The 12,847-nt window shown below is 43.3% G+C and overlaps 1 protein-coding gene across 1 annotated transcript in view; it reads right to left on the bottom strand.

Moving 5' to 3' along the window:
• Nucleotides 1-327: 327 nt before the first annotated feature.
• Nucleotides 328-12,847, bottom strand: part of LOC146042576 (branched-chain-amino-acid aminotransferase, cytosolic-like) — a 42,000-nt gene continuing 29,480 nt past the window's right edge. The window contains exons 5-11 of the mRNA XM_083162631.1: nucleotides 10,260-10,379; nucleotides 8,679-8,842; nucleotides 8,412-8,554; nucleotides 7,641-7,726; nucleotides 6,033-6,173; nucleotides 2,857-2,931; nucleotides 328-986 (exon numbers count right to left, since the gene is read on the bottom strand). Coding sequence (XP_083018757.1) covers nucleotides 948-986; nucleotides 2,857-2,931; nucleotides 6,033-6,173; nucleotides 7,641-7,726; nucleotides 8,412-8,554; nucleotides 8,679-8,842; nucleotides 10,260-10,379 — 768 coding nt within the window. The 3' untranslated portion in view covers nucleotides 328-947. The remainder of the gene's footprint in view (nucleotides 987-2,856; nucleotides 2,932-6,032; nucleotides 6,174-7,640; nucleotides 7,727-8,411; nucleotides 8,555-8,678; nucleotides 8,843-10,259; nucleotides 10,380-12,847) is intronic.

The following is a 12,847-nucleotide window of genomic DNA, read 5'->3' as shown; positions in this document are numbered from 1 at the left end:
AAGATCCTGAATTGAAATCCTTTAACAAACACTAGCACGGACCAATGTTACGAGAACCTATATAACAGTACTGTATAAATTGCTTCACTAGTGCCCCCTCTAGTGTTGACTTGTGATTTTGCAGTTATTGGGCTTAGTGAAAAACAACCAGCTCCTAACTGCCATGTTACAGACTTTGGGCCAGATTCTCGAAGCTTCAAAAGTGATAAAATAGAGAGTGATAAACAGCCAGCCAATCAGCTCCTACCTGCCATGTCACAGACTGTGTTTGAAAAATGTCAGACAGGTGCTGATTGGCTGGCTGTTTATCACTCTCTATTTTCTCACTTTTGAAGCTTAGAGAATCTGGCCCTGGGTTTGAAAAATGACAGTTATGAGGGCTGGTAGTTTATCACTCTCCACTTTTTGAGGCTGGGTGCATCTGACCCATAGTGTTTTAAAAGGCAAAAACCTTCCGCAGCTCAGGACACGGGAACTATGTTTAATAAGGAAGCGTGGAGAGGATTGAGAGAAATCTCAGTTTTTTGTCATATTGCAGTAAGATCATAGAACCCTGTGCATAGCAGCAATGAGGAAGACCTGTTCTAGATTGTATCCCTGTAGCACCACCCATGCATGTAAACTACAGAACGTACAATACGCAAGAGAAAACACAAAACCAGCACCAACGATCACTGAGTTCATCTACAGTTGCACTGCATTTCTAGTTCATCTACAACCATAATCTCTAGTTCCAATAAAAACATTAAAGTAAAAGACGCCAGCTGTCTGCCATCTTGGAGTATTAAAAAGTAACTGATAGATGAAGAGGCTGCAATGATGGAGGTAGAAGCTCTTGTTTTTGATTCTCATGACGATCCCCAAGAAAAGTGAAACCGCTTATAAATAAAATCCATGGGTTGCAATGCTGTTTTGGAATGGAAAGTTTTAGTCACGTCACATCCATCTCAGACTAGGTACGCCCAGTCGCTGGGAGTTCGGCCATACTGTAGAGAGAAAGACATGGTCAGTTTAGAAACACATGCTGGTACATAAACAGAGCATTCTGGGGAATGTAGTTTAATAACAGCACTTGTATACAAATGAAAAGAAGTGCCATCCATTTATATATAATGACTGTGTATAGTGACGGCTGTGCGCTAGGAGACATTGGGGGAAATTTACTAAGATGTGTCTTCTACTTCACATGTGATGTTGCTATGGGCAACCAATCAGAATCTACTTATTTATTTAGCACCCTCTAGAAGATAGTAGACTGGATCTGATTGGTTGCCCATAGCAACATCACATGTAAAGTAGAATACACATCTTAGTAAATTCCCCCCATTGTGTTGTGGGGCCATTTACACCATGATAGACTTGCCCTTTATTTCCCAATTAATTTGAAGCTGTTATACATATACTGTATACTTTAGAGCTTCGCTCATGTGTAAATCTGTTTGACACATGACCACTGTTCCATTATCTGCCATAGTTATATACCTTCCATAAACATCTGTATATAGTTGGTTCTGAATGTATTAATTCGATAAACTGAGTGGTATCATATGTAGAAACTGATTGGTTTGTACGGGCCACTGGTCCACTGTCCTACTGCTCACTGCTTCATACCGTACAGAGACTGCGGAAGGGGACCTGGTTCACAGTTCAACAGGAGTAATATCATACCTACTGTATTAATAGGTTAAATGTCGCCCCCTGGTGTACAGTGAATGCACTTGTTTTCTGTATTGATCAGGTTTCCCAAAGGAGAAAATGACTATTTTACTTGCTACGTCACTCACACATTTATATTTGGAAACACATAATGGCCAGTATAATGTAACTGAATAATCTATTTATTAAATAAATGCGATAGCAGCAGTTTCTCCTCCTAGTTAAGAATACCGGTACACACATTTCTGTTTCATGTACACCTATTTCTTAGAATGCTATATCAGTTGTTTGTCATCTGTGCATACTCCATTTTGAATGGAAAAAGATGATATTTCCTATATAAAAGGTAAACCTTGCAGGTCATTATGATGTATTAAAAAAAGTTTGCTTGCCAATTTTCACACCGACTTTGACAATTCACTTGCCACGCAAAGGGTTAGATTAGGTCATTAGAATGCTGAACTAGCAGGGACTACTTGGGAAGTTGAATGCGCTGATCTTGTGGGACACCTGACCTATCTTATAACATAATGGCCACATGCTGCATCCAAATTGGTCACGCAACTGATCCAGTATTGGTCACGTGGCTGGATATGGCAGGGCAATGTTATTATGTCATAAGAAGTTCATAGGAAGAGTGAAAACAAATGGATTCAGTCACAGATTGTGACTTTGGCCCTCATTTTGGTTGACAGTCCCCAGTGTGTTCGCACGGGGGCCAAAGTTAAAGCACTGCGCATATTCACTTATGCGCATGGCTTCTGTGCGGGTGCCTTTGGAGACTTGCATAGTCTCCGTAGCGCTAGCGAGGGGAGGGGGATGGAGGCGTTCCCTGGGCGTACACCTAGGAAAATGATGGGTGTCCCCATGCGAACACCGGCCGCCCCGTTTTCGGACCGCGCAAGTCTACGGCAGCCCAGACTGACTTGGTTTTGCGAGCAGGGGAAAAAAAATTATTTGATGGTTGGAGAATAAGGAATGATTTTGCCCCCATACGCTACCCTGCGCATGGATGTTTATGCAAACCACCCATCTTCAGTGCGACAGGGATGTGCGGACCGTGGCGGCGGGGGGGGGGGGGGGCAGGGCATTCCCACGACCGGCAGGCGGTGTTAGAAGGCTCACTAAGCAGCGAGTTTCCCTTGAGTGTCAAAAGTTATTAGTCTCTATAAAATCTGAATAAAGTATAATTGTACATACCTGAATGTCGGTCAGCTCTTTTAAGAAGCGTTGTGAAATATCAGGGCCATTCTCCATGGTAGGTATGTGATAATTCTAAAAACCCAAAAACAAACAAATGCAGATGATGCATAAATTAATAAGCAAACACACACACTAAAGCAGTGAAGACTAGCAGTACGTACAGGATCTATGGACGATACGTAGATCAGGACATGCAGACAGACGGTATCAAATGGCGTCATCATTTCCAGAGGTGATGAAATCATGGTTCGGAGTCTTCGTTTCATATGCCTAACCCACAGGATATTAGCCTGATGCACGCAGCTTCATATGAGGCCGCATCTAGAGATTTCTTGCTGAGGGCGCCCTGGACTGCATAAGCATAATTTGCATATTTATATTTGTAGCCGCTACATGGGTGTTTCTGGGTGGCACAAGGTGACTGCACATGAGAGAACGATAGTGTGGGTATGCCAAGGTTTGTAATGGTTTGTAATGGCCGTGTTGCTAGAGATCCACACTTTTCCGAGTTATGTGTAGGCATTGGACTTCCTGCACCTAGTATGGGGTAGTTGTATGTGCCATGAAAGGGGTGACTGCTACTCTGAGCTGAGCAATGGGGGCTATGTGATCGCAAAGATGTATACAATACAAGTGTATACTAGTAGCACTACACGGAACAAAGCCAAGGTGCTGAACCAGGAAATAATATCGCTGAACTAAGCAACTGATAGAAGGTTGCTAACCAAAAGCTACACAGAAAAGAAGAATATAAACAGCGGGGAGACTAATACACACTGCTGTGATTCCGGGGACAAGTGCTAATATTATACAGTATAAGCCGCATTTAATGTTGGCATTAAGAATACTGAGCTCTTCCATATGTCCGCAACCAGGATTTCATCTGTATCAGCCTAAATTGCATCTAACCTTCTGGTGACAAATTGCCAAATACTATGGGGTACATTTATTAAGATGGGATGTTACCAATAGCAACCAATCAGATTCTAGCTTTTTATCTTTGAGAAGGTGATAAATAGGAAGTAGATTTTTAGGGGAGAGGGAAAATGGGATGTATCTGCACAGGCAGGTGCTATAGCACCAGTGTGCCCCAAACGAGACAATCTTATATATAAAGCTCGGAGGGGGTGCAGCCAAAGACATAGGAAAATAAATAGGAAGTAGACTCTGTTTGGTTGCTATGACAACATCCCATCTTCAATAGAACTCCCATCTTAGTAACTGTACCCCTATATGAGCAGGACTGGTCCTGATCCCTTACTAAGAACTGAAGGTGGGATATTAATATCCAGCTTGTTTGCAGGAGGGTCTCGTGATTTTTGTTTGAATTGTTTTGAACTTATGCATTGTATGATATTTAAACTCACATTTGCATTTATTGATTAACCACTTTGGTGGTATGCCTGGAAATTTTCCGAGCTCAGCTGAGATGGCGCAGTGGGCTGTCCCAGAAACTTTCTGGTCATACCACCAGTAGGTAGGTGTGCGCCAGTGGTGCACTACCCGCCCATTGCTCCTCCCCCTCCCCCCTGATCTCTGCGCTCGTACAATGGAGCTCCCCTGCAGCTGCTTCCACCATCATTCGCACTGCATCAGTGACCATGTGACAGGCTCGGGGGGAATCGGGAGCGCTCGGAGTTCGGGTGCCCCAGTCCCTCTGAGCCGCCCCAAACCTCCCCGAGCGTGGCCTGCCACCTGGTCACTGCTGAAGTGTGAATGGCAGCAGAGAGCTCCGGCGTAAGATCTCAGGAGGGCGGCGGTTAGGAACAGGTGGGGGAGCAACAGGAGAGGTGGAGTCGGGACTGGCTGCTGCCCTTGAGTGGTGAGTATTGCTGGGGCAGGACAAACCTGCCCTGGTAGGTTTGTCCTGCCCCAGAAAATCCCACCACTCAAGGGTTTAATATTGAGAATGCCAGCGATGTGCACCAGCGATAAAGCATGGGATATTTAAGTTAAGCAAGTAAATTAACAATGGGAGACTTAAGCAACTTAATGCAGATCGCTGATCGTTATCGCCCACTAGACAAAACACAATGTGCAATCTCTTGCGGGTGTGGGTATGGCGGTCCGACAGGGGGATCCCAACGGCCAGTATCCCAACTGCCAGTGCTCCGACAGGGGTGAGAGCGCAAAGAAGCACCTTGTGGGCTCGGTGGCTCGCTTCAATCGCCACAGGTTCTATTCTCCCTCTATGGGGGTCGTGGACCCCAACAAGGGAGAATAGTCCCTGTGAGTCGGGATCTACAATGTCAGAGCACCGGCAGTTGAAATTCCGACGACATCGGGATACTGACCGTCGGGATCCCCCTGACGCGAAGTCATCTGGCACCGGTCTCTTGCTAAGCGATCTGACTAGATTAATACAGAAGGCTAGTTTTACATCTCCCAGCGATAGTGACATGGGGGGCCCCTTGTCGCTATTGCTATGTGCCCTGCACACATATCGATGTGTGCTTAATTTCTAAGCGATCTAGTCACATTAAGTCAGATCGCTTAGAAAATAACCCTTTATCACTACATGTGTAAGCCATGTACAGATGGAGCACCCTTCATACTTGCAGGTGGAAATCGCCAGCCGCCAGAAGGGGATGCGTGCGCACGAGACGCACGTGCTTCCCCTTCTACGGAGCTCCCCGCCGCCCGATCCCACCTCCCTGCTCCCCCCTAACCCTGCCTGTTTCCCTGAAGCAGAGACAGGCAGGGTTCGTGTCCCCCACTGCCCGGAATCTGGGACGCGCGTCCCAGTTAGATGGAACGCCGGCACGCCAGCGGGGGCATTCTGGCGAGCCCCAGCACTGGCTGAGAGGCGCTCCATCTCTAAGTCTCTCATATGCCCCCTGTGCACAGCATTTCCCCTGCAAGCACTAAAGAAGAAAGTCCACAATGACAGGTGATCCTGTCACTGTACACGATGATACTTACTTATCCTGCCTTATATCTCATTTATTCCCCTGGTAGTCCCCACAATGCTTCTCAGACAGTCACAGCAGGGGGTAATCCCCTGGGCTGCTATTTGATTCCACAACGACTGCACAAGTGTTGACAGCAGGATTGGTCCTGAAGAGGAGGTAGTACATTTGACACTGATGCTACCCCCTCCCAACTGTCATATCTAGGGGTTTGGAACTTCTGGAAAAATATGCCCCTTTTATGTAACAGTATTCAGTACTCACCTCTCCATTATAAAATATCCGGCTCACTGGACAGACTACACAGGCAGTTCCTGCTCCAAATATCTCTTTTACCCGGTTTTCTTGCAGCCCTTTAATCACTTCAGGCATAGTAACCGAGCGCTCGGAGACCTTGATTTCCCCCTGCACAAAAACATAATCAATGTATTGTAATAACAGTCTGTCAGCAAGAGGACAGAAGTCATTGCACCCAGGGAGTCATCAAGGTGCGAATGGAGTTGTTATCACTGCGGCTTCCATGCAAGAAAAATAAAATGAGTTTACCTCTAACATATATATTACTGTTATATTTTATCTTATTATGTTTTTTTTTATGTTTTATGTTTACTGTTTATTTTTAATGTATTGGTCATAAATGATTATATATGATTAAATCTGATATTCTTGGACTTATGACTGAAGGATAATCATATTGTTAATAAATGTATTACAAATGTAAATTTTTGTTCATATTTGTGTATGTGCATAGTGACCCTGCTTCCCAGTATCACTAGTGCAGAGAGAGAGAGAGAGAGCGAGAGAGAGAGAGAGAGCGAGAGAGAGAGAGAGCGAGCAAGCGAGAGAGAGAGCGAGCGAGCAAGCGAGAGAGAGAGAGCGAGAGAGCGAGAGCGAGCGAGCGAGAACATATTTCAGAACTCAGAAGAGATATCAATGGCTTCAATTAATGTCTTTAAAAGAGTTGGTTTTTTTTGTGAGGTGTGTTCAATTGCAGTGTAAGAATAAAGCAGCCAGTATTTACCCTGGACAGAAAAACAACATAACTCCCCAAATCTAACTCTCTCTGCACATGTTACATCTGCCCCATCTGCCGTGCACATGGTTTTGTGCATTTTGAGAACAAATTTTGTCATGCAATCAGGCCTGAATGAGGCCCTGAGCATTTAATCATGAATTCGCACTGTAGCAGTTGGCTGCAGAGCTGATTTGGTTCTCTGCAAAACATCTTTGTCTATACATATTTTTTATGGTGACAGATATCAGACATTGGGCTTAAATGTTCAAACATCCATGTGTGCATTTACCAGCACTAGGTTTCCTTGGTATGTACTGAGAACACAAACAGGTAGATTTAGCTTTTATGCAATAATAAAAAATAAAATAAAAAATAATAACTGGATCCCAGTGCAAACAGTAAAAATGCACAGTCAGCACATTCTCAGTTATTCTAAGCATGCATACAAGCTCACGTGTAGCCTAATTCTGTTTATGGCTGGTTTCAGATGGTTGCTAAGAGGCAAACACCTTACGTCTGCACCCCCACTAACAAGCTCAGCTCTCAGCGATGTGGCAAAGACACTAGTCACAAGCACCCAGAGCGATTGTACAGCTCACACAGCCCTAGGAACAGCCCTGTATGTACCAGAGTTGTTCATAAGACTCTTAAGACTTCATCCAGGCAGTTAAACTATACTCTATACCAGATCTGGCCAACCTGTGGCTCTCAAGCTGTTGAAAAACTACAAATCCCAGTCTGCCTTGACGCAGAATTACTTTTAGGTTATACAAAAACTATGGCAGAGCATGCTGGGATGTGTAGTTTTACAACAGCGTCGAGGCCCATTCTACACAAAATACAAGCCAAAAACATACCCATTGCTTTGCCAGATCCAGCAAACTTTGTCGGGTCACTCCAGGGAGGATTAGGCCATTGAGTGGTGGGGTCAGCAGCTCTTTCTCTGGGTAAATAAAACTACTAGATGAAGTTCACAATGCAAAGGTTTCACATTCATGTAATATAGATTCCAAAATGAAAAAGTATTTTATCCAACCATTAAACATTTATGCATTATTGTACATACTAATATGTCATTTCAGCATACTTAAGCAGCATGAAAATACATAAAGAATCATGTTACATAGCTAAAGATGTTGATGTAACTTAGCTTTGGAGATTGTTAAAGTGGACAGAGAGAGTGGGACAGGCTTATTAAGCCTGGTGAAGTGATAAAGTCGCCATTAACTGTCAAGTTACAAGCTGGGTTTTGGGGGGAAATGGCAGTTAGGAGCCAGCTGACTGCTGCATTGTCACTGGCCACTTTATCACTTCACTGGGCTTAATAAATCTGCCCCAAAGTACAAGTCAATCATCTCCTAACTGCCATGGTGCAGGATGTGTTTGAAAAAAAATTCAGTTGGGGGCCAAGTGGTGGGTAATTTATATCTCTTCCCTTTATCACTCTCCGAGGCTTAGAACATCTGCCCCAGTACCTGATCTGATGAAGCTGTGGGTTGTCCCATAATTAAATGTGTCAAGTACGGTACTGGACCAATCGTTAAAACATCCTCAGCTTACAAATCACGCACGTTATAGTAAGTATATAATTCTATTATTCTGAGAGGAGCAGAAGAGAAGCAGCTTACCTCCTTGCTCATTGATCCAGTACATGAAGAAGTTCATGGTACCAGCTTCCGTCACTTGATGGTCATCCCCATACAGCCACAGCACTTGCTGACACCCTACCTTTGCTGCCTCTTGCTGCACATATATTGTGGAGCCATAGTTTCTGTGTGAATAGAATCACATGCATCAGGTAAAATTCTATGTGAAACAATATAAATGCATTTTTCAGTTTACGGGCAGAACAATGAAAGCTTCATTTGCTACTGGTTGTAGCCGTGGTTACTCACCCGCCCACCTTATAGTCTCCCATGCCCCCCATCCAGGCACGCACATATTTCGGATCAGCCAAAAGTGAAACTGGAGTAAATCCTCCCCCTGTAAAGTATGGTCCCACCGGGCCAACAATGATGTACAATAGAGCTTGAGTGGACTTGGCAACTCCAAGAGACGGCTGTGGACGGATAAGAAATGAATTGCAGCAAGATGGTTACTCATTTTGTTAATACGGATCTCCTCTCTGAAAGCAACATCTTCCTAAACATTCATATTTATTTTTAGGTTGCCTTATTAAGGATGGGGAACCTTTGGCGCTCCAGCTGTTGTTGAACTAAATATCCCAGCATGCCCTGCTGTAGTTTTGCTATTTAGCCATGCTAAAACTGCTCACTGGTCTCCAAACCCACTGTGCACAGCTTTACAGCTGCGTCCTCATACACGGTCGCTCGAGTTGTGGCACATAGCACCTCGAGGGACGCCGAGTCCTGTGTGATTTGGTCTGGTTAAGCATCTTTCAGATTCAAAATGGGCCTCATACACATAACTAAAACATCTGGGAGTGACAAAACTACTGTGCTAGAGAGCATTGATAAATTTGATGTGTGACACTTGTACATCTGTGTGCGAATGAGTCCGTATCTGTGCAAGAAGTGCTTTCTCACAGCAAGTTCTGTTGTGCTTCATCCGCAGCTTTGAATGTGTTTGAAAGTAGTTCCTGCGTGGTTATATTCACAGCCCAGTGATCCTACTACTTAGTCAGGTACATACAACTAATAAAGAAATATGATCAAATAGCAGTGTTTCTAAAAGGTGCCCACACACTAGAAAGACTCCCCCGTCAGCCTTGAAAAATGATTTAGTGCAAAATGTACATTTGACAAAGATTTATCTTAAGATTTCAGATAAACTCTAACCCCTCCGTTATGTCCGAAGGGGTGTTTTTTTTTCCAGGCTGAGCTGCGCTGCAAGTGCATGCCACTGACATGTAGAAGTACGCCAGTCGTTGCTCCCTGCCCTCATGTCACTCTCCCCCCATCAACCACACCCATCCCCACACCTCTAGCCTGGTCAAATATTGGCTGATCGGCCCAAAAATCACTGTAGTGTGAGGGCACCGTTAGTCTTGGACCTCGGCATTCTTGATGGTTGACATTTTGCACAGACCACCTGGCTGGTGCACAGGCGTATTCACTACTAACACTATGTACATACTTAAAAGATAAGAGAAACGAGTCCCACTTTTATTTATTTATTTTTTTGAGAGATAAAACAATCCTGATAGCATCTTTAAAGTAGAACCGATGATCCAATCATCTAATCTGACAGAATAATTAGGGCTCGTATGTGCGTACACACACACACACACACACACACAATCCAATTTTATCACTGATCATCTCTATAATTGTAGCGTATGTACTCAGCTTGTCATGTGTTGGTGCACTCACTAATAATGGACCTTAAGATACAAAGGTGGTCTGCAAAAATATGAACTTATAGGGGTCCTGAGGACTGAGTTTAAATGAATCTGCTCTACAGGCATTGAACCAAGGAATGAATAGAGATGCAGGTCATATATATCCTCAACTGACCTCTGTGCCAATAAAGGTTGGTCGGATATACAGACTGGCAGAAGTAGAATGTGGAACCCAATCTCGGTCAATGTCAACTAGTCTCCTCAGGCATTCTAGAAGCTCGGCCTTGTCAAAGGACTGAAAAGAAATAAAACATGAGAAAAGGCTGAGCTGTTACAGTACCAATAACCTGACAATTACAGCACGCTTTAAAAATCCTATTATACATACAATGCAATTGCTACACATACTATGCAAGTCATAGGGCTGCATTCAATGCTGCGGCCAGGGGGTTTTCTATGGCGAGGATGGCTTATTTTCGGTGAGGAAAAGCCAGCCTCCCCGTAAAACCCCCTCGCCGTATTCAATGTTAGGGAGAAATCCTTGCCGTGAAAGGATGGATCCCCTTAAACGTTGAGGTTCGCCGCAAATGTAGCAAGTCCGTTCTAATGGCCACCCTCTCCGTTTCATCCTCACGAATGGAACCAGCGAGGTGGAAATGGCGAGTGAAGGGGAGGGAGTTGAATGCTCTGACAGCAAGCTATCAGCACTGCTCGCCATCACTTAAACCAACCGGGCTGAGAAATCGAGTGAAACCGGGCCAAATCGCATAGGTTTGACATCTGCTCAAAGTCGGAGGTCGGATGTGCTGCACTTAAGATAAATCGTATGTGCAGCAGTCAGCAGCACATCTCTGGTGCTTTTTAGCACCTGTGATATATTGTATCAGACTTCCCTAGAAAGCCCCCAGCAGCAACCTGGGAGTCCTTTTACATGGGATTGCAAAAAAAAAAATGGCGCATTAAGTACTAAGTCTAATGCTAGCCTTCCCAGCGAGCTACCAGGGGAGCTAGTATATGAGGGCCTTGTCTAGATGTTCATGAATAAAGGTGCCTAAACACAGTTCGATTCCGTTTCTATTCAATTTCTATTATGGAATATTCGACCTGCTCTGAAGTTTTTCATACTCCTTTTCGATTTCCACTATTTTCTATTCAATTTTCCATTAGATTTGTTTTTATATCAACACTGGCTTCAGGCAGGAGATGGACATCGAAGTGAATGCTGCAGCGAACACATTAGATTTCCACTATATAGTCTTGGCTGCCAAGACTATTTTTCTATTTGATTGAAGGTGTGTACATACGCATCAAATTACTTTTGATTCAGCCTATTCCACCCCCTTTCAATTTGGCCTTTGCTTTTACATTCGATCTGCACTTTTGCATTCGATATCGAATTCGATTTACATTCAAGGCACAGTGTACACATTCGATTTATTGGATCGAATTCGATTTTTCCTTGCCTGCACAGACTATTTTTCTTTTCGATATAGAGAAAACGGGAGCGCGCATCGACTCAAATGCAGATCATTCAATTATGATTCGATTTTGCTTCTTTAACCCCTTCCTGACAGAGCCAGTTTTTGCGTTCCTGACAGAGCCCTTTTTTTCAAATCTGACATGTCTCACTTAAGTGGGGATAACTTTTTTTTGCTTTTACTTATCCCAGTGATTTTGAGATTGTTTTTTCGTGACACATTGTACTTCAAATTAGTGGTAAATTTGGGTCGATACAGTCTGTGTTTTTTTGTGAAAAATACCAAAATATCGTGAAAAAATGGAAAATTTAGCGATTTGCAAAATGTTAAATTTTCTGCTTGTGAGACAAATAATCTTACCACTCAAAATAGTGAATAACTAACATAGACCATATGTCTACTTTATGTTGACATCATTATTTCAACTTCCTTTTAATTTTTTGGGACACTAGGAGGCTTACAATATGAATAGCAAATTCTCAAATTTTCAAGAAAATTTCAAACACTGATTTTTTTAGGGACCAGTTTAGTTCTGATGTGACTTTGAGGGACTTGTATGTGAGACACCCCCATAAATGATACCATTTCAAAAACTGCACCCCTCACAGTATTCAAAACAGCATTTTGGAAGTTTGTTAACCCTTTAGGTGTTTCACAGGAATTAAAACAAAGTGTAGGTGAAATTTCAAAATTTCTTTTTTTTTGCAGATTTGCAATTTTAATACATTTTTCTAAGGAACACAGTACATTTTACTAGAGAAATGTGACTGAAAATTGATTCCCCCAATTCTTTTGTTTTCATAAATATCCTACATGTGGCCCTAGTGTGCACGGTGACCAAACCACAGGCTTCATAATAGAAGGAGCACCTACTTGATTTTGGAGCCTCCTTTTTATGAGATTATTTTTTAGGCACCATGTAGGTTTCTAGGCACCATAAGATGCTAAAAGTTAGGAACCCCCCCACAAGTGACCCCATTTTGCAAACTACACCCCTCAGGGAATTCATCTAGGGGTATAGTGTACATTTCAAACCCCCAGGGGTTTCACCAATTGTGGTACAACTGGGCAGTGAAAATGAAAAATTATTTTTTTTTACACAAAAATACAGTTCTGGCTCCAAATTTGTCATTTTCAGAAGGTATGAAGGAGACAAAGCACCCCAAAATCTGTGCCCCAATTTCTCCCGAGTACGGCAATGCCTCACATGTGACCAAAAAATACCAGTTGGGTGCATGGCAGGACTCAGAAGGGAAGGAGTGATTTTTGGATTTTGCAGCTCAGA

Source organism: Crinia signifera, chromosome 19, assembly GCF_055691185.1.
Source record: "Crinia signifera chromosome 19, ASM5569118v1, whole genome shotgun sequence".
Taxonomy (NCBI): domain Eukaryota; kingdom Metazoa; phylum Chordata; class Amphibia; order Anura; family Myobatrachidae; genus Crinia; species Crinia signifera.
The sequence above is the reverse complement of the archived record's forward strand: the minus strand, read 5'-3'. Positions and strand labels throughout refer to the sequence as shown.